Source organism: Eptesicus fuscus, chromosome 13 (genome assembly GCF_027574615.1).
Source record: "Eptesicus fuscus isolate TK198812 chromosome 13, DD_ASM_mEF_20220401, whole genome shotgun sequence".
NCBI lineage: Eukaryota > Metazoa > Chordata > Mammalia > Chiroptera > Vespertilionidae > Eptesicus > Eptesicus fuscus.
The window spans coordinates 53955260-53976619 of record NC_072485.1 but is presented as its reverse complement, the minus strand read 5'-3'; the positions used below and the strand labels follow the sequence as shown (position 1 = coordinate 53976619).

At 53.2% G+C, this 21360-nt stretch overlaps 1 protein-coding gene across 4 annotated transcripts in view; it reads left to right on the top strand.

Moving 5' to 3' along the window:
* The window catches only part of ABCC8 (ATP binding cassette subfamily C member 8), a 71827-nt gene that overhangs the window by 34623 nt on the left and 15844 nt on the right, over positions 1-21360 (top strand). For 2 of the 4 annotated variants that reach the window (XM_028156784.2, XM_008149009.2), the window contains exons 11-21: positions 3384-3424; positions 4541-4686; positions 6652-6757; positions 6888-7004; positions 7422-7497; positions 8215-8320; positions 15152-15184; positions 16810-16845; positions 17711-17809; positions 18873-18957; positions 19641-19721. In XM_028156784.2, the coding sequence (XP_028012585.2) occupies positions 3384-3424; positions 4541-4686; positions 6652-6757; positions 6888-7004; positions 7422-7497; positions 8215-8320; positions 15152-15184; positions 16810-16845; positions 17711-17809; positions 18873-18957; positions 19641-19721 (926 nt within the window). Of the gene's footprint in view, positions 1-3383; positions 3425-4540; positions 4687-6651; positions 6758-6887; positions 7005-7421; positions 7498-8214; positions 8321-15148; positions 15185-16809; positions 16846-17710; positions 17810-18872; positions 18958-19640; positions 19722-21360 lie in introns of all 4 variants that reach the window. The other 2 variants (XM_028156783.2, XM_008149008.2) reach the window with 1 other exon arrangement.

Genomic DNA, 21360 nt, shown 5'->3' with positions numbered 1-21360 from the left:
GTTCTTCTTAGAGGATATTTTGGGGGAAGTTGAATACAACACCTACCCACATCTCTACACCACATCAGAGAGGCTTTTGCTTTCGAAGGAGGCCTTTGAAGCCTGCCTATGTGCGGCTAAACTTGTCCACCGCAGCATCACACTTACACATCATTTTGTAATCTTCTACTCTCACTTCGTGCTATTCAACAGGATTCCTTGCTCCCTGAAATGCAAGATCTAAGCAGTATCTTGTTTTCGTTTTTCTTTCCTACCCCACGCCAAAGTTGGAGAGAGATCTATTGGTCATATTTTTTTTACACCTCCGTCACCACCCCCGTTAACATCTTACAAGGCTTCATGTGGTTCAGGAAAATAGAGGCAAGGCCACAATGTTCAACCCACGACGGCTGGGATGCCCAGCTCCCCGTCCTCCCCACTCTCCACAGGGTTCAGGGGTGTCTGCTGAGCCCGAAGAGATGCCAGAGCCTCCCAGGCCTCCCTGACATCCCTAGTTCCAGCCTTGTCCACTTCAGGGCCCAGCGGGGTGCTCTTCAGAGAGTCCTTTAAAATACAAGCAGCTGGTAATTCCATCCCCCAGTCCCGGCCCCAAAGGGTACCCAGAGTTCCTGCACAAAGGCCATCCTTGCAAAAGAGGGTGAGGAAAATGAAAAATTATATTTTCATTCTTTAGTGTCTCCATGCAACAGCCAGAACGGGGTAGAACATTAATTATACCATACTAGAGGCCCGATGCACGAAATCCGTGCAAGAGTAGGCCTTCCTTCCCCCGGCTGCCGGCACCGGCTTCCCTCTGACACCTGGGACCCAGGCTTCCCTCGCAGCCCCAGCTTCCTCCGGAAGGTCATCTGGTCTAATGAGCATATTACACTTTTATTATTATAGATGGATTCTCTTTTGAGAGAATCAGCTTTGGAATACTCGCTTTTAAATTTACTTATAGCATGTCTCATTCCTCAAAGGAGCTCAAGCAGCTACAAGAACAAAGACAACAAAATAGAAAAAATATAAATGAAGGAAAATCACAACCAGGAAAAACATGCTCCAGAACAAAGTGTTCATTATGACGTGTTCTGTGACTGCAGTATCTCCCTGAGAGTTGAAAAACCACATTTACTAAAACAGCCCCTCGTGTTGGATGTTGCCAGTTGATCTCATTTCCGGTGGTTTCTTTGCTGTGGCTGTGGCTGTGGCTGTGGCTGTGGTTTTGTTTGCCTGTTGCAGTGCTATAGCTAGCACCAGCTTGCTGAGGGCTTTTTGGTTCTCTCAAATGATTATGTGTTCAAGATAAATTCCCAGGAGAGGGATTATAGGATCAGAAGGTCTAAACTCTGTGGCTCTAGCTACAAAGCCCCAGATTGCTTTCCAAGCAGAGTTGCACCGATTTACAATCTAACTCTGAACCTGTTCTTTAGCTGGGAGGGGTCTCAGCCTGAGGCAAGGGCCAAGGGGTGGTGCCTTGTAGCTTGAACTCCCCGCTTTGGTAGTTGCTGGGATAGGCAGGAGAGGAACAGAAGGAGGCCCCTGTCCTGAGAGAGCTTCCTGGAGTAACTGGCCCTGGAGGGGAGGGACAAGGCTACCTTGTGTTTAGAGCTATACAGTTGGTGATGGTTAAGGGCCCAGGCCTCATGGGAGTCCTCCTCCTCCTCCCTCTCCTCAGCCAGTAATGGCTGTGCTATGTCCTAGTCCCAGACCTGGGTCCTGCCTACTGTAGGAAAACCAATAATGCTTATCCTGCCCCTGCCCAAGACTCTGAGGGAGGGCTCTGGCACTGCTGTGGGCACTTGGAGGCATGGGGCCCTCTTCAGGAAGGGCAGTTAAAGCACGGTCATGTATGCTGCTGGTGTTGATGAAAAGCCTGTGGTCAGACAGATTGGCAGAGCCCCCAGGAGCCCCAGCCGTATCTCCTCCGTGAGACTGGGAGCTCTGCAGGGGCTGTGTCTCCCTCATCAGATTAAGGATGCCCACCCCCCGCCCGCCGCCCCCCCAGGTGGGCACAATGTCTTCCCTATCTGCTTGGGAGCTCCCTAGGGGCATGTTTCCTTTCTCCCCAGCATATCAGGGCCTTCCTGGGGGCACAGTTTTGTCTCCTTCCTCAAACTAGGAGCCCCCTGGAGGCAGGGCTATGTTTTTCCTCCCACTCGGGGGTCCAGACCTCCATATACTAGTACACTGTGTATGTACTGGCCAATGCAGGATTCTTGGAGTAAGTAGACACTCAGCTGCTCGGATCGGTGTTAACCATCTGGGCTTCTTCCGAGTGTCCGAGACTTCACCATTCATTAGACAGGGCCACATGCACAGGCTGAGCCCGTGGCCTTTGGCTCCTGGCTCCTGGCTCGTTTGCTTTCATTTGGCTAATTACAGACCAGATTCCTTTCTGGGCTGGCCGGGAAGAGGCTACGGGGAAAATTAAAGATGAGATAGGAAGGTCATAGTAGGAGGGTCGCTCTTTCTGCAAGTTCAGGACCCCATGCCCATACCTCGGCGTCTTCCATGTTGGGCCAGAGGAGCAGGGACCTGTGGAGCAGGGCTAGCTCATGAACTAGCAGCGGGCAAGGTGTGATAGTCAGCACCTGGGGCTCACAGAGCCTGTTCCCTACATTATCTCCTCTGACCTTGGGGGAAAGCCAGAACATGTGAACAAGTAAGCACAAGTTCATAAAGATCATGTGAAGAAACTGAGGCACGGAGTAGGGAAATGACCAGCCCAAGGTCACCCAGCTCATAGGTAGCAGGGCATCCACCGTTCTCTGACTTTATGTCCAGCTCTCGTTGCTCTCTGGGGTCCCTATGGAGGATCCGAGGGCCACACTTTAAACAAACCAACTGCCCCACCTGGGCATGGACTCTCAGTCTTAGAGCTAAGGGAGACCCCGTTGTAAGCTGTCCTTCGTCGCTGATACCTCAGTGTGAATGAGTTTGAAATCTTTCCCAAGAGCCATGGGAGGTTAGGAAGCCTCTAAGCCTCTGAGGGAACCCCGTTTGGGGGGACCCAGGGACCAAAGGCAAAGGAAGAAGAAGCAACTTGCTGGCTCCAGAAACCCATGCTGCTGGCCTCCCAGTTGACCACAGGCCGCCACCTCTCCAATCCCATCCCCACCACTTTTTCACGGGGCTTTCCTCACACTGTGGAGCAGAATAGGAGCATGTAAGCCTCTATGTAAAGGCTTACGTCTCAGAGGCATGGGACAAGAGTCCTCCTGAGGGAAACAGGTAAGGAGCTGGAGGTGCCACAGGGCTGGACTTGTGCCCCTACCCTGCCCCAGCTCCACCCCATGGCTGGGGAAGGGACCCACGGGCTGCACTGCCTCCACCACCCGGGAGGGGGCCTTCACTTCAGCTGCCTCATCGCTCCCACTGAACTTGTGCTTCCTCCACAGTTTTCATGAACACGGCCATCCCCATCGCAGCTGTCCTCATCGTAAGTGGCTGCTCCCTCCACCTCCGGGTGGGCTGTGGGGCAGGATGTCTGGAGTGGGAGGCCGCCCTTCGGCCCGGGACTTCGGAAGGAGACTCAGCAGTGGGGCCGCAAACAGGGCAGTGGTCTGCACGGCTCTATGCGGAGGGGGCGCCTCCCCCACTCCAGGAAGTCAAGGGCCTCGGGCTTCCGGGCCTGGAGGACCTGAGGCTTAGTGTTTAAGAAATTAAGCTTTCTTTTAAAAATAGCTACCAAGCATGTTTATGGTAGCAACGTTGGGAAATCCAGAGCGGAAAGGGCAGAGAGGATTTAAATCACCCATGATCCCACTGGCAGCATCTTTAATGTGTTTCTTTCCAGTCCTTTTTGAAGGCACGTAATATGACCTTTTTACGAAAATAGGACTCGGCCGCACATGCAGTTTTGTAACCTGCCCTTTGAACTGTAAGGGTGCGGCACGAACAATCCTGCCCGTCATTAGATGTTACAGTGGAGGTTTTTATAAAGCGATTTTGACCAAAGCCGTGTATGAGCTCAGCTCAGCAGTGGGGGCGGCATCGTGCCCCCCCCCACCCCACAAAAGGCCTGGTCCCCTGTGAACCCGCAGCCCCTTCACCCAGGACTCCCACCCCTGGCTTCTGTGACAGCTACAGTTCTTTAAGAAGATGCGTTTATTTCCCCCGGGGCCGGTGTCCCTGAGCTGTGACGTTCACAGCCCATCAGGCACGCTTGGGAATTCTCTTTCGACATGATTTATTGGGTTGGTTCAGTCCCGGCTCTTCAGGGAATTCTGGGTGACAGTGAGCCAGCCAGGTAGCCAGGGGGCAAGCACTGTGACCAGGTGGCTACAGTTCTCCTGGCTGAGGACTGCTGTCTGAGAGGGGGCAGAGCTGACCCAACCTGAGGGCTCCGCCCTGGCCACTCCTGGCAAGGAGGGGGCAGGATAGGGAGGGGCAGTTTGGCCCTCCAGCTTGGGACGTTGCTGGGGACGTTGCCGGGAGGTGACTGTGAGGATGGTGGAGGTGTCCCTAACTGGAAGGTCCCCTTGAGTCCCCTGTTCCAGGCCTCTTGTTTCCTTCCGGGGTGGGAGGGGCCCACACTCCGTGCCTCTGTCCACAGACCTTCGTGGGCCACGCCAGCTTCTTCAAAGAGGCCGACTTCTCGCCCTCGGTGGCCTTCGCCTCCCTCTCCCTCTTCCACATCCTGGTCACGCCGCTGTTCCTGCTGTCCAGTGTGGTCCGGTCTACAGTCAAAGCTCTAGTCAGGTGAGAGGCGGGTCCAGCCAGGGCGCTGACAGGCAGCTCATGTGGCAGCCCCAGCACTGGCTCCAGTGACTGACAGTCACAGCCAAAGCTCTTTGGTCCCAGGACATGCCTCCCCACGGATCTGGGCCTCTCTGAGCTGGTTGTGGTGGGCAGAGGGGTGTAGGCCCCGTGTGGCTCCCCTCCAAGCCATCCCTGAGAAAGGACTAGCCAACTGGCTTGCATAGCTCCAATGTCAATGTCAACTCCAAGATAACTCTGTAAAAAAAAAAAAAAAATTCAACATTGAGCCAAAACTGGTACATCTTCATAACTACTACCCATTGGTCCTAGTTCCATCCTCCAGAGCCACCCAGCATGAGCACCATCCCTTCCCCACAGGACAGCCCCCGGGTTTCAGATGGTATCCACTGAATCTTTGTTTTCCTCAGACTGAGCATCCCCTGTCCTTCCCATGGGTCCCAGAGCCTTCACAGCCCTGGCCCCACTTCCAGGCTCTTGAGCCCAGTGGTGACTCCCACTCTCCCAGAGGCATCACCCTCTTGGGAATGAATGTCCAAAGGTAGAGGGCTGAGGCTTTGACTGTGAGGATCTCCTTAGGCCTCTGAAATAGCTCCTTGAAAACAGTGGCCTGTCATATCTCTGGGGAAAGCTGGCTATGTCCTTCCTCATCATCAATGGGACCAGACAGTGACAAATATCTTCTGTACCCAAGCCCCTATAGCCTTGAGGAAAATGACACCCCTGTCTCATGGGACCCTGGCAGGTCCTGGGCAGCTAGCAGGAAGGAGTAGCTATTGGGTTGAAGTAGCTAATGGAAGGAGCAATTTAGACAGGGAAGCTCTGGCAGGGGTTCTGGGATGGAAGGGGTTATATATAACTCAGAAGAATTGTGGTCAAATGAATATCTAACCAGGGACTAACATGCTGGAAAAGATCAGTTCTCATTTCCACGGTTGGCTGTGCTGCCTCAGATTTATTGGCTATGCATTGTGACTTCTAATGACCACCCCCTCCCCGATACCACCCCAGCCCTGTGATTCTGTGTAGAAACCACAAGTTTAAGAATGCTGCACCTGTTGGAAATCCTTGTGCTGATTCTCAGGAGCATTTCCAAATGCAGACACTCACTGTTGAGAGAGTGCTGGGTCCAGGAGACACAGAGGGTGGGGAGGAGGCAGGCGGAGGCTGTCAGTCTACTCCTGGTCAGGGGAAGGGGTTCATGCCCAGAGCAGAAACCAGGGGCCACAGTGCATTTAGAGCCTTAGACTATTCTTGCCTTGAGAGTCGGAGGGCTTGTCTGGCCCAGGCCTATGGGACATTTAGCAAATGGAGGAAAGAGGTATATAGATCATTCTCAAGATGCCCAAGACACGTTCCACACCCCCAGGGATGAGAGAAAATGAACCAAAACTTTTGGAGCCTCCTCTGGGTCCACAGGAAATCCCTGGGGCGGGTGGGGTGGGATGGGGGAAGGCTTCTCATTTATGAGTTGAGAATAATACACCTCCCCTAGCAGGATTAAACTGTATGCTTATAAAATATGTAGTGTCTGGCATATAGTATATACTCAATAAATATTAGCTACTATTAATAACCAATTCTAATCCTAATTAACCTTAACACTGACCAACCTTAATTCTAACAGTAACTCGTATAGTCTAACACCAACCATCGTTTAGTCTAACCAACCTTAACATTGAACTATTCCTAAAACTAACCAAATCCGCCCTCATCCAGACCCTAACCTACTCCAGAGGATTATTCAACTCTAACAAATCCTGGTAACACTTATTGCTCCCACCACGGATGCCCCTGCTTTATCCCCCTCCAGTGGGAGCTTTGTCGGGGCTGCACCTCAGGACCCGGAACTTTCTCAGAGCTGCTCTCTCAGGCTGCACCCTCTTCCTTCCCCCCTCCCCTCTGCCCCTGGCAGGGGCGAGGGGTGTCTCTGTGCTTCCTCTGTAGCGTGCAGAAGCTGAGTGAGTTCCTGTCCAGTGCAGAGATCCGAGAGGAGCAGTGCGCTCCCCGGGAGCCTGCGCCCCAGGGCCAGGCCAGCAAGTACCAGGCCGTGGTGAGTGCCTGGCCTCCCCTTGCCACTCAGCCCTGCCGCATCCTGCCTCAGCCTTTCTCACAGGAAGGGGGCTCCCTTCCCTGCACAACTTCCAGCCCCCTGGGCCTTCACCTCTTCCTAACCATCCCAGCCCCTCAAGGTCGTGAACCGCAAGCGTCCTGCCCGGGAGGACTGCCGGGGCCTCACAGGCCCACTGCAGAGGCTGGCCCCCAGTGCAGACGGGAATGCTGACAATTGCTGCGTCCAGGTGAGTCGGAGACCTTGCACCCCATGCCTGGTCCCCCAGCACCTGCACCAAGAAGGAGCTCAGCATCTGAAGGGCCAGAGACCTATGTACTGAGCCCTCAAGGTCCAAGGTCACCGTACCTGCCTGTAGGGCTCATAGGGACAAATCTTCCATCTCGACCAAGTTGGGCGGGGGGGGGGGGGGGGGGGGGGGGGGGGCAGGGCTGCTGCCCTTTCAGGGAGGGTGCCTCAGGCAGGGGTGAGCATGAGAAGACCATTTCTCTACTCCCCTGTCCTGGAAGTGACCCAGGGACTGGAATCAGTTGGGCGGGGGGGGGGGGGGTTGGCTTTCAGGGAGGAGGGGAGGCAAGAGACTTTAACACTGAAAGTCCAGCTGTCTTTCTGTTCTCTTGTGGGCGGTGGGGTGTTGCCAATGAAGATCATTGGAGGCTTCTTCACATGGACCCCCGACGGAATTCCCACGCTGTCCAACATCACCATCCACATCCCCCGAGGTAAGGGCCCGCTCACCCCTCCATCATGGTCTGGGGTGTCCCCCTTAGAGTCCTGTCTGAAGTGCCCCTCCCCATGTCTCCACCGAATGGAGAGAACAAGAAAAACCAGCATTTATTGAGTGTCTGCTCTGTGCGCACTCATGGTGGGTGCTCCGGGGCATGGACTCTGGAGCGGGGGTGGGCTTCATCCTCGAGGGGTTCGTGTGCAGCAGCAAGGACAGGGCAAGATGGGGGCCTTGATGTCAAACCACCGGTGGAAGACAGTATGGGCACTTCGCAAAAAGATCAGACCCGAGTAGCCAGGGAAGGCGTTATGGAAGAGGTGGGGTTTCTCAGCATAAGCAGGGTCCCTCGGGCCAGGAGGCAGGGTGGCCATTCTGGCAGGGGCAGCCGCTGAGCCAAGCATGAAAGTGGGATGGAGGTGAGACTCAGGGTGGTGTTAGTGGGACCATGAGGAGCTGGGCTCACACTGGGGAACCATGGAAGGGAGAAGAAAAGCTTTGGGAGGGATGGGGGACATCATCGGTGAGGAAGGAAAAGGAGGGTGTAGATTTCCAGAAGGAAAGGTTCAAAAAGGGAAAGGACTCCTTGGGGATTCCAGGTAGGAGGAAAGGAAACGGGGCCCCAGGGTTGGGCGTATCTGTCTGTCTTTCCGGGTGGTGGTTGTCCAGACGCCCTCCTGGCCCTAGCCCCATCTGCTGGCCTCCCTCCCTGCAGGCCAGCTGACCATGATCGTGGGGCAGGTGGGCTGCGGCAAGTCCTCACTTCTTCTCGCCACCCTGGGGGAGATGCAGAAGATCTCGGGGGCCGTCTTCTGGAACAGGTAATACACACATCCTCAGGGCTCAGGTAGTGGGGACGGACACACAGTGGGCGGGTGGGCAGCCCTCCTTCCAGCCATCCTGCTCCGTTAAGGATGCCTTCATTGTGCACCCACTGTGTGTCCAGTGATTACTCAATAAATGCTGTGACTGGTTATTCCCATCATCATCATGAATACCCTTACTATGTGCCAGGTACCTTGCCAAGTCCTCTACATGCATTGTTTCATTTAATCCTTATGACAACCGGCAAGGTGGGTACTGCTGACGGTTCTCATTTCATAGATGACGGTTAAACTAGTTGCCCTAATTCATCCCCCTGATAAATGGAACTCAACCTCAGTTCCATTTGATTCCAAAGCCGATGCTCACTCAGCGGAGTGCAACCCAGACAGTGGTTTCCAGCTTGATCCTCAGCAAAGCTGGAGCAGACCATTCAGTCAATGTTTTGAGGAGCCAAAATTAACCCAGACAAGCATGGGTTTCTGGGGAAAGATCGCTATCTTAATTAAAGAGCCAGAACCCCACGCTGAGTCCAGCACGAATCTATTATTTATGCCCACCTATTCCCAGAAAGCACTTGAGACTAGTTGATAAATGATACACATAAAATAGAAGCTTTTTAAAAAGAAAAAAGGAACCAAGGAATGAAGCGTTTGGAAAAGGTGTTCAGAAACCTGGGCAACAGTCGGCTACTGCATTTAATACACAAGCTGGCTTGGAGCTTCCCAGTAGCCGAGGGAAAGAGGGACCCGATGGAGGTTTTTAGTGCCTGGAAGAAAGAGTTCCAGGAGGCACGAGGCTGGGAGATGGAGGAAGAGGAGGCGCAGAACGGAGAATGCTCTGGGGAGACTGGTTTGTTTGTACAACTGTGCATTTATTCCTTCAGCGAACACGTGAGCAGTGTGGCTGAGCAAGCTCTGGAGCCAGGCTGCCTGGGTTCAAATTGGGGCTATGTGCTTCGCAAATTCTGTGACCTTTCGGTACCAGGTTTCCCTTATTACCCACGGGGTGGACGTGAGGCTTGACCCAGCATGTGATGAGTGCCCTATAAATATTATTATAAATATTATTCTTTGATGATATACTTCTCTGCCAGGAACAAAATGCTCTTTAATTGTACTCCATCCTGTCTCCCAGGAGACGGTGGTGTGCTCCCTGGGGACAGAGACCATCTCTTATTTGCCTCTGCATCCACAGTGGCTCTGCTAAATGAATTTATTTGCTAAATGAGTGAGCCAGAAACCATGGACGACCTTCAAGAGACTGCCAGTGTAAATGTGTTGCTATGTGTCTCTCCTTCCTGCGTCCCTTTGCCCAAGCTGTTCCCCTAACCCAGAACTTCAGCGCCCAGCTCCTCCACCAACACTGGGAAGGAGTGAGCGCATCTCTCCCTGCACTGTGATTATCTGCGGCCATCTCCCCCTGACACTGAGCTCCTTGAGGACAGGGCTGGAGGAGGATTCCATGTTGGACCCCAGGTGCCCGACATAAGATGTGGATTTTGTGAGCCCCTCTGTCCAGACTACAGAGGAGAAAACCTGGCCCCTGCCTCAGAGAGCTCACCCGTCTTGGGTGGACAGAGGCGTGCAGACAGACCCCAGGGCAGGCCCCGAGGGCCCACTGGGTGAGGCCTGGCATTCTGGGTTGGAGAATTACTGCGGCAGCCCTGAGCAGACCTGGCAGGGTCCGGCTCTCCTGGTGACTCCCAAGCATTCCCTTTCATACTGGTCGCCAGCCACTGCCCGCACTCTGCTCAATGCACTATCAACCTGGGAATTTGCAAACTCTCTCCTTAATCTTTAAGAGGAAAGCATTGTTATAAAAAGGCAATATTAGCAGATGTACTTAAATGAAATCTTTTCCCTGAAAATAAAGAATAGGGCCATTAGTGTCTGCAGTAGAATGATTTTATACGTCCCCAGGGAGCCAGCAGGAAGCTGGGCCCTGAGGGAAAGCATCGAGGGGGGAAAAGGTCCCACCTCCCTGTGCAAATCAGCCTCCCGAGGGCTCCCTGCTGCCGGCCCCCACCCCTGCCGAGGCTTCCACATGGCAACCACACATTAGGCCCTGCTTGCCCTGGGCCTGCCTCTGAACGTTTTTGTATTGTGGTGGTTGGTGTGAAGGCTGCCTCCCGAGATCCCTGATTCCTCAGGAAGGAGAAATAGGCTCCTCTCAGGACTGTAGTCCCATTTGCTCATATAGTTCCTGGAGCCTTTGGGGCGTTGGGCCCAGGGTTCAGGTGCACCCCAGATTTCCTGGGCAGACAGGAGAAGGGACACTGTGTGAAGCCAACCTTGGGAATCAGATGGTCTCTGGTTGTAGACCTGCCTCTGCCTCTCTAGCTGTGTGACCTTGGGCAAGTTACTTCACCTCTCTGAAACTTAGTTTCCTCAGCAGGACAATGAGGAAACCCTTTCCTCTCTCAGAGATTGGGCATGAGGACCCATTGACATCATTTGGAAAAGGCACTGTGGGTAGAAAAGGTCACATTTCAGGGCAACGACAAGCCTGCCTGTGGCAAGATGAACAGAACGTAGAGACCTATGAGTCCTAACTTCTTCCAACCTCAATGCCCACCTCTTCCCTTTTTACTTATTGCCGGGGTCTTAATGAGTGTTGGGCCATTCAGTTCCTGCTCCTCCTGCACCTTTGGGACAAGCCCTGAGCTGAAAAGACTGGAATCATCCCCAGTTCTCCAGCTACGAGCTATATTATAATATATTCTCCCAGTGTCCCTGAGGTTTGTGCCATTACCCCCATTTTATAGATGAGAAAACAGAGGTTCCCCTAAGTCAGTGGTTCTCAACCTTTCTTCCCACAACCTGTGGGAAGTTCGAGACCCACAGGTTGAGAACCGCTAGCAGGGTCGCCTAAGACCATCAGAAAACACAGATATTTCCATTATGATTCATAACAGTAGCAAAATTACAGTTATGAAGTAGCAACGAAAATAATTTTATGGTTGGGGTCACCACAACATGAGGAACTGTATTAAAGGGTCATGGCATTAGAAAGGTTGAGAACCACTGCCCTAAGTAAAGGGGCTTGCCTAAGTTTTCGCAACCAGTGAGTAGAGTAGCCTCTCAGATACAAACTTCGAAGCCCTTATTCTTTCCACTTCTCCTGCCTCCTCCCCTGTCCCAGCACCCCTCCCTCCATCTCCCCTATCCCAGCACCCCTCCCTCCATCTCCCCTATCCCAGAGCCCCTCCCTCCATCTCCCCTGTCCCAGCACCCCTCCCTCCACCTCCCCTGTCCTAGAACCCCTCCCTCCATCTCCCCTATCCCAGCACCCCTCCCTCCACCTCCCCTGTCCTAGAACCCCTCCCTCCATTTCCCCTGTCCCAGCACCCCTCCCTCCACCTCCCCTGTCCTAGAACCCCTCCCTCCATTTCCCCTGTCCCAGCACCCCTCCCTCCATCTCCCCTATCCCAGAGCCCCTCCCTCCATCTCCCCTGTCCCAGCACCCCTCCCTCCACCTCCCCTATCCTAGAACCCCTCCCTCCATTTCCCCTGTCCCAGCACCCCTCCCTCCATTTCCCCTATCCCAGCACCCCTCCCTCCATCTCCCCTGTCCTAGAACCCCTCCCTCCATCTCCGCTGTCCTAGAACCCCTCCCTCCATCTCCCCTGTCCCAGAGCCCCTCCCTCCACCTCCCCTGTCCTAGAACCCCTCCCTCCATCTCCCCTGTCCCAGAGCCCCTCCCTCCACCTCCCCTGTCCCAGAGCCCCTCCCTCCACCTCCCCTGTCCTAGAACCCCTCCCTCCATTTCCCCTGTCCCAGCACCCCTCCCTCCATCTCCCCTATCCCAGAGCCCCTCCCTCCATCTCCCCTGTCCCAGCACCCCTCCCTCCACCTCCCCTGTCCTAGAACCCCTCCCTCCATTTCCCCTGTCCCAGCACCCCTCCCTCCATTTCCCCTATCCCAGCACCCCTCCCTCCATCTCCCCTGTCCTAGAACCCCTCCTTCCATCTCCGCTGTCCTAGAACCCCTCCCTCCATCTCCCCTGTCCCAGAGCCCCTCCCTCCACCTCCCCTGTCCCAGAGCCCCTCCCTCCACCTCCCCTATCCCAGAGCCCCTCCCTCCACCTCCCCTGTCCCAGAGCCCCTCCCTCCACCTCCCCTGTCCCAGCACCCCTCCCTCCACCGCCCCTGTCCCAGCACCCCTCCCTCCATCTCCCTTGTCCCAGCACCCCTCCCTCCATCTCCCTTGTCCCAGCACCCCTCCCTCCATCTCCCCTGTCCCAGCACCCCTCCCTCCATCTTCCCTGTCCCAGCACCCCTCCCTCCACCGCCCCTGTCCCAGCACCCCTCCCTCCATCTCTACTGTCTCAGTGCTTCCCCCCTCCAAGGCTCAGGTCTGCTGTAATTCCTACCAGCCCTTCCTTACTTCCTCAGATTGCTTCCTCCTCCAAACTACATTTTGAAATTACATTTTTCTCTGAGTCTAAAAGGATGTGCATTAATTTAGAAAAGATACACAAGTCTAAGGAAGATGAAAACCACCTAACTCCCATCACCCAAAAGTTTCCAGTCTTTTCCTATGCATTGGCATCCATGTCTGTGTGTACCTTCCCCTCAATGCTTCTATAATACCTTCTTGCTCTTCTTTCTTCTGGCCCTTACAACGTTCTGTACTTGTCCGATTCACTCTAGCAGACTGTGAGCCCCTGCAGGGCAGGTTCTGTGCTTTCATTCAGATTGATGCACTCACGTGCCCAGCTCATGGCTGGCTAGAGGGAAGGATATTGGGCTTGGAAAACTGGGGAAACTGTCTATTCAGCTCAGTGCTTGGTCCCCAAAGTGCAGGCCTGGGAGAATGTCCCCAACACTCATTGAAGAGCCCAGTCATCAGTGAGAGAAAGTGTGCGCCACATATACCACTCTTTACGTTTCAGGTTAAAACATAGACATACACGTCGTAGGAGGCTCATTCTAGGGAAGCTGGGACTACGCTAGAAAGAGGAGAAGAAGAACCTGGATTCACTCCCAGCTTTCCCCTCCTCCCAGCTCTGTACCATTAGGCCCATTATGCAAACTTTATCCCTCAGTTTCCCCATCTGTAAAATGGGGATGCTAGCACCTGTTTCTAGGGTTGCTGTGAGGATGAAGTGGTGAATATAAACAACTTCACTCCGTGCCTGGCACGAGGACACCTACAATGCATCCTAGTCCCCGCCCTTCTTCCCAAATGATTAACATGTCAGTTAACAGCCTCCCTTTATTACAGATCCATCGTGTGCTCTCCACTGTGGGGGCTGAAGGATGCTCTTCCTGCCTTAAAATCCCACTGGGAGAAAAGACTTACTGATTAGAGAGGGAGTGAGTCCATTATAAGGGCTAATTGAGCAGCCCAGACAATGGTGCAAACCGGATTAGGGCAGAGAGGGCTCACTGTGGGCCTGGTCCCCGGGGAGCCCGCAGATGCGCTTTCCTCCAGATAAATGACAGCCTTTGCATCCCTGGAAGCAATCAAGGCAGGAGACTCCACAGATAAGCTTATCTGGGCTGTGGCCGCACGGTTGGAATTTGTAAGCTTGGATTTTTTCATCCTGCTCACATTACCAGCTTGTCCATAAATTACAGCTATCTGATGGTTTAGGCACCCAAGGTTGGGTTGCGTTGAGAGAATGAAGTGAGGCCACAGAGACTGGAGACTAGTGATGACATATCCATCAGGGTCTCCAGTCAGCCCTGCCCCTCAGCTGAAGACAGAAAGGAACTCCCTCATTTCCTCAGGCTTCTTTCCACCCCTGTTTTCGGTCCACCCTGGTTTTCCTGAGAAGAAGGCGTTTATCAGAGCCATGGCCGGTGATCACAGTGAAGTTAGGTGGCACGGTCATTAAGAATATGGAGCCTCGGAGTCAAACAAATCTATCTTCTCTGCTGCTTGCCGGCTCTGTGACTTTGGGCAAGTTACTTAGCCTCTCTGCGCCTCACTTCCTTCGTAAAGTGGGGACAGTCAAAACACACCTCCTTCGTGCGGTTGTTTTGAGCTTTAAAATAGATAGTACTGTCCCAGTGCTTATCAGAGTGCTCGAACAGCTCAATAAATGTTAGCTGGTTGCAGTATCGTTTCCGTAAGGTCTACTTGAAAGCAGAGCAGATTCTTTTTCCCCAAATGCGCCTGTCAGAGGACACTTCTCATTGGCAGGAGGCCTGAGGCAGAAGAAAGAGCACTGGCAAAATTGGTACCAAAATCAGGTCACCTCAGTCAGTGGTTTAAAAAACAAAACAAAAACAAAAAACATTTACTAGAATCCACAGTATGCAATGCATTTTACAGCACAGTCCACTACATTCATTTATTCCTTGATAAACAAGAGAAACAATTTCACACAAAAAAATTATATATCTTGACCACACTGATTTGGGTGGTGTGTTGTGGTTTTTTTGGGTTTTTTTGGTTTGTTTTTTTCAGTGCAGTTGCAATTCACTTATTTCAGATCCACTTATTGGGTCTCATTCCACTGTTTGGAAACACTGTAGGAAATGATGATGACCTTGGAAAAGTCCCTCTCCCTCGATGAGCTTTAGTTTTCCCAACTATAAGCTGATCTTGGTGCCAGCCTGCCTGCCTGCCGCTCTGATGGTGCCAGGAACACTGGTGAAGCCCTTGCTATCTGTGAGGGTGCCTATCCAGCTTCCGGAGAGGCAGAGATTGAGAACAGCAGTGTGTGCCCCAAGGAGGCCAGCCACTTGGGACACTGGGAATGGGTGGGGAGTGGGGACAGTAGGGATTGCTTCTCCCCAAAGGCCCAGTGTGATGGAGAGAAAGTCAATGGAGAGAGAAGTAACAGGTGCTTTTTCCCTCCCATTTGTGCCCCAGCAGCCTTCCTGACAGCGAGACGGGAGAGGACCCCAGGTACAACCTTGGAACTGAGTTGGAAGCTGGTCGGTCTGGATCAAGGAAGGGTCTGGGTGTGGGGCACGCCGGGGGCAGGGGGGGGGGGCTGTGCTTATGGTGGTGGGGGTACTGATTATGGATTCAGGGGTGTGCCACCTACATAATTTCAGAGGCCTTCTCAATGAAAACAAAATCTGGTTCTTGGGGAGAGAGAAAACTTAGACATTACAATGACTGTGACCATGTATACAAACAGATATACAGTATGCCTGTGGGATTAAAATCTCCTGGCGGATAGAGCCAGAAAGTAGGTTTGTGGTTGCCACTGGGTTGAGGGGGGAGGCAGGAAGGGAGTGACTACTAATGGGTGCAGGGTTTATTTAAGGGTGATGAGAATGTTCTGGAATTAGATTGGGGTGATGGTTGTACAACCTCGTGAGTTAAAAACAACAACAAAAAAAACACACAGCATTGGAAAGAAATGTGTTCAAGAAAGGACAATTAGAAAACATTTGTCTAAAATGGCCCTAGGGGGTGATCATGAGAAAAAAGTTTGAGAAACACGCTGTAAAGAGAAGAGGTATCCCCCAGACCAGACAAAAAAATGTGGTCTTGCTGCCTTATGTTCTTGTCTAAAAAAATCAAAGTGAAATCGATTAATGGGGCTCTGAGGCTCTCAAAACTCTCCCTGACCTCACCTCTCCCAAGAACATTCAGACACACTGAGGTGGTGGGAAGTCAGGACTGGAAAGAAGGAGTCAACTATGCGGGTTTAAGGTCTGGCCTTCGCTCTCTAACACTAGGGTTTCACGTCCCTGTCTTTCTCTGCCCTTTCTCCCACCTTGTCCCCAAGTGCCAGGCTGTGATGACAGGCCCGGCCTCTCTAGCCACAGTGACCATAGTTCTTGAGCCAAAAATCAGGCCTCGTGGTATGTGACAAGTACGCTTGTGCGGATGAGAATAACAGGACAGCATAGTTAGTCCTGGAGCAGGTCAGGTCAGTCCGGGGCCCTTGGGCACCGCAGCTGACCGGGTCTCAGAGCAGATCCCAGATTCCTCTGTCGTCTTCTGAGAGGACCACATGGGGCTGCAAATCACACCTTCTCAGTTCTCTCGGTGCCACCTGAGTTTCATCAGCTGTGGGTTCCCACCCACAAACTGCAGGCAACGCTGTCGCCTGCCCAGCCAGGCCTGGCTCCAGCCAGACAGCACTCCCTGTCCCAGCTGTTGGTGCAGCTGTGTCAGCCTGAGACCTCGGCCAGTGCACGTGAACCCTGATGCAGAGGCTGGGTCTGGAGGAGCCACATGTGGGTCCTCTTACTCTTCCGATGCAAGGCGTCCCCTTCCCCCATGAGCCTACACCAATGGCGCCTTTGCCCCATTCTCCCCTTTACCCTTCCCGGGGGACCCTCCTCACATACCCCACATGGATTCTGAACACTACTGGGGTTCCAGCAGTGGAAGCTCCCCCTGGATGGCCACACCCCACTCCCACACCCCTCCATGCAGCATTTGTGGCTGCAGACGTGGTCACAGGGATGATAAAGACCCTCGTGCTGGGTTTGAGGGAGCTCGAAATGTCTGCGGAGGGCACAGTCTACTCATGTGAACCCTGAAGGTATGTCCTTCTTCCCCTGCTGCAGCCCAGAGCGGGAGCCGGCAGCCGAGGCGGACGTCAGGTACTGTGTCCCCGGAGCACTGCCCTCCAGGCCCGGCTTCCTCAGGGGGGGTCCCAGGCCGAGGAGAACTGTGGAGGGCAGGCCCCAGGAAGGAGCCATACAGGGCTCTGTGCCCGAGGGGTGGTTTGGAAGCCACGGCGCATCAAGATGCTCCTTCCCACCAGGTCATTTTTTAGAATAGATTTTAATTGATTTCCGAGAGAAGAGGGAGAGGGAGAGAGAAACACCAGTGATGAGAGAGAATCATTGATCGGCTGCCTCCCACACCACCCGCACTGGGGATCGAGCCTGCAACCCCGGCACGTGACCTCCCGGTTCATAGGTTGATGCTCAACCACTGAGCCACACCGGTCGGGCCCCACCAGGTCATTTTTATCTGAAGCTCATCTTTTGCTTTTCTTTTTTAATTTGGGGGGGTCTTCAAAAGTTGCATCGTACTAGGTGTGGTTTCCTTGGCTCCACTTCCTTTAAAAGTTCCATTTGGAGAGTTACCTGCTAATGTCCAAATGGAATGGTTTGAGAGCTATTCAGTGAAGGGAAACCAGGGGTCCAGTGTTGGCTTGGTTCCCTCCTGGCTCTGGGTAGGACTCAGGAAGGGGTACACACTACCGGGGTGGGGCATGTGGGGTGTAGGGCAGGGAAGGGCCAAGGTCCCCCGAGTCAGCTAACACCCAACACCCAAACCTGCCTCAGGCCCTGGGGAAGGAGCCATCACCAGGGGCCACACAGAGCAGATTTCGGCCAACTGCACCTCCCACCTTAGCACCGCCCCACCCACCTGCTCTGGCCTAAGCCATCACCTGGACAAGTGCCTCTGAGAATGAGCCCTGAAAATGCCTCCCTACTCCCACCCTGCTTTTCCCAGGAAGAGAGGCCCCGTGGCCTATGCTTCTCAGAAACCGTGGCTGCTAAACGCCACCGTGGAGGAGAACATCACCTTTGAGAGTCCCTTCAACAAACAACGGTAAAAGCCTCTGCGAGGGAGGTGGGCTGGGGGAGGGAGAAATTGATCACGGGCAGCATGAGCTACCTGCACCAGCCCTCTGCCCTGCCCTGCCCTCCATCCATCCCCCACACCCAGCCGTCCACTCTCCAGCCGGCTTAGCTGGGTGCCAGCTTGGTCCATATGGTCCATCTGGAAACAATTCAGATGTGCCCGGGCATCAGGCAGCCCAACTCCCGTGTGAGAGGGCGGGAGGCGAGGGAGGGGCGGGAGCCCTGCTGCCCTCTCCTGTGGCTGGTGGGACGGCCAACCCAGATCCCCGGGAGTCTCTGTGCTCATGATTCCCTACCCCCAGCTCTTCAGCCTGTGCACTCTTTCCCCTCCAGTGAACAATAACCACTGACATTGATTGAGCTCTTACCAGACCCAGTGCCACGGCCTCTGTCCACGTGACTTCCTCTAATGCTCACCACAATCCCAGTAGGCAGGTACTATTAGCATTCTCATTTTGCAGGTGAGGAAACCAAGGCTCAGAAAGCTTAGGTAACTGGCCCCAGGCCACCCAGCCACTAAGTGATGAAATCAGTCTCAAATACAAGGCTGCCTGATACACAAGAGTATGTCACCCAGACACTCAGATGCCTCCTCTGTGCACCCTGGCTGGCACCTGCCGGGTGAAGAGCTGGCCCAAGAAGCATGAGAGGAGCAGGCTGGACAAATATTTGTTTAGCATCACTGCCTAAACCAACCAGCAGTAATTTGCCGTGGCAGCGCCCCAAGCGTGGGCCCTGACTGTCACTTTTCCCACTGCACAGGTGCCCTGGCCCTCTCTTGTCACTTATGTGGCATATTTGCTGCCATCTAATTCCATCCTTCAAATATTTAACTTGCTCCAAGCCCGTGTAACGTGCCGCCCTCAGCTTTTTTTAAGCCCACGTGGTGTTTGCTTGCACCCAAGCAGGAGACCCATTAAAGCCATTGCTCACCCTGGCACAGCTGCCTGGAGGCTAATGACCCTCTGCCAGTGCTCAGGCCCCACTCTGGTCAGGCTGAGCAGCTGGGTCCCCGCCCCACCCCACTCCAGGTACAAGATGGTCATCGAAGCCTGCTCCCTGCAGCCGGACATCGACATCCTGCCCCATGGAGACCAGACCCAGATTGGGGAACGGGTTAGTAGAGCCTCCAAGGGGTTTTCTCAAAGCTGGGGACCTCAACCTCCCCTGCTCCCCACCCATCACCACCACCAAGTCCCAGATCCTTGTCATGGAGAACAGCTACCTGGGAAATAAGAGAGGATGAAGCTGCAGAGCTTCCTGCAATGGGGTCAAAAGCATCTCCTTGAACCCAGGCTGGTGGCTGTCCATGGCAAGTTTTTTCAGCCTTGCTTGGTGCAGAGAGCTTACCACCTTCCCAGGCTGGAGATGACTGACATCTTCATTCAGGCCCCGAGGATATACGGGGAGCTCCCACAGCACTGTGCTAGGCTTAGGGTTATGCTCTTTCTGTTCACTCCGCAGGCGGGGCCCCTCCTCCACAGCTTAGACAACAGGATTCTCCAGTGGCCATCCTCCTTGCATATAATGAAACCCCTACATCCTCTGTCTTGGTTTTCACGGGTCAGATGGTCCCTAGCACCTATATGATGACTCATCCAAGACTTGGAGATTATATGCCCCACTTCCCACTGAATTCAGTGAACATATACAAGTGCCTTCTCTCTGCACAGTGAGGGGGGACAAAGAGATGGACGGAGCCAGGCCTCTATCCCAGAGAGCTCACAGTCGAGTAGATGCAAGGACAGTCTCTCCTGAAGGGCTATGAGGGCGTGACCTTTCTTCCCCTTTGGTGACAGGGCATCAACCTGTCTGGTGGTCAGCGCCAGCGAATCAGCGTGGCCCGAGCCCTCTACCAGCATACCAACGTCGTCTTCCTGGTGAGTGCACCAGCCAGCACCTCCCTAGGGGCCCTCGTGTCTGGCTTGCCTCCCTGGCTCATTGCCTACACACACATGCCTACACACACACACACACACACACACAAACACCATCACCATCACCATCACCAGGAGCAAACTTCTCCTGCCAGAAATATATTACTTATTCATCTTATTAATGGGGAAACTGAGACAAGGATAGTGCAAGTGACCCACTGTGGAATTCACACTGAGCTCCGCAGTAGCCATGAGGGAAGGCAAGTAGTAGTTACAGGCCACGTCTCTGTAAGAGAGCCCAACCTATCAGTACGTACTTAGCCTGACTATGAGAATGACGAGTACATTGAATGTGTGCTGCCACTTCCCATCTTGTGCCCACAGCAGACATTGCTAGTTGCTCACAGAATTTTTTCCCACAGAAACTTAACTTGTCCTCAGAATCCTTCTCAACACAGTATTCTGGGTAACCACTAGCCATCAGACATGAGATCAAACTTCTTGGCTATCCCTGTCCTACTTCATGCCAAGTTCTTTGTTAGGTGCCTTGGTTGATACTGAAAAACCACTGGCCTCAAAGGTGCAGATAGGGAGGCAGAGCTCAGCCCAGCTGAGAGTCAAATTGTGTGGCAGGGTATCGCTGGAACAGTGAGGAGAAGAGGCTAGGTGTGGGAGTCAGGAAAGGACTCAGGAAGAGCCATTGCTTGGGTGGAACACTGAAGGATGAGTAGGAGTTCGCCAGGAAGACAGCTGTGAGGACTAGAGTAATCAGGGAAGGCTTCCTGGAGGAGGGCCTTGGAGTGTGGGTCAGTTAAACAAAAGGAAAGAGGGGGCCATTTAGAGTGAGAATTAGAAGAGGAACCTCGAGTCTCTGATCCCAGCTTTATTCTCTCTTCTCCACAATACACATAAACACTCCCTACTAAACACATGTCACTATGTAAGGTTCACAGTCTGTAACTGACTCATGTACAGCACTTCACAAAGTCCTAGTAATCAGTGATGGGCAACCTTTTGAGCTTGGTGTGTCAAACTTCACCAAAAAACTGAGCATAACTTGGGTAGTGTGTCACTTTGAGGAAAAAACATTATTTCGCGATATTTATAGTTTAAATAACATAAATGTATAATTGTTATATATAATTGTATTTAATAAACCAAAAGCTAAATATTTAGTGCTGACATGCGTGTCAGAGGTTCGCCATCACTGTCTCATTCAGGATCCCATGTGAACTTTAAACAACCTTGTTAGTGAGAAATAAAGTGGATATTTTCGTTTATTTCAGCAAACTTTATTAAGGTACTACTCTGTACCAGGCACAAGGAGGTCTCAGTTTTCTTTGGGTGGGGAAGGAGGGTCTCAGATCTTAGGGGCCTCATATAAATAACTACCAGATCTGGCTTTGGGCAGGGTATCGCTGGAACAGTGAGGAGAAGAGGCTAGGTGTGGGAGTCAGGAAAGGACTCAGGAAGAGCCATTGCTTGGGTGGAACACTGAAGGATGAGTAGGAGTTCGCCAGGCAGACAAAAGGCACATCAGACTCCAGGCAGAGGGAACAGAGTAGACAAATGCCTGGAATTGTAAGTTCCCTGGAAACCTGAAGTGTAGAGAAGTTGGGGAAGACAGATGAGCAGTGAAAGG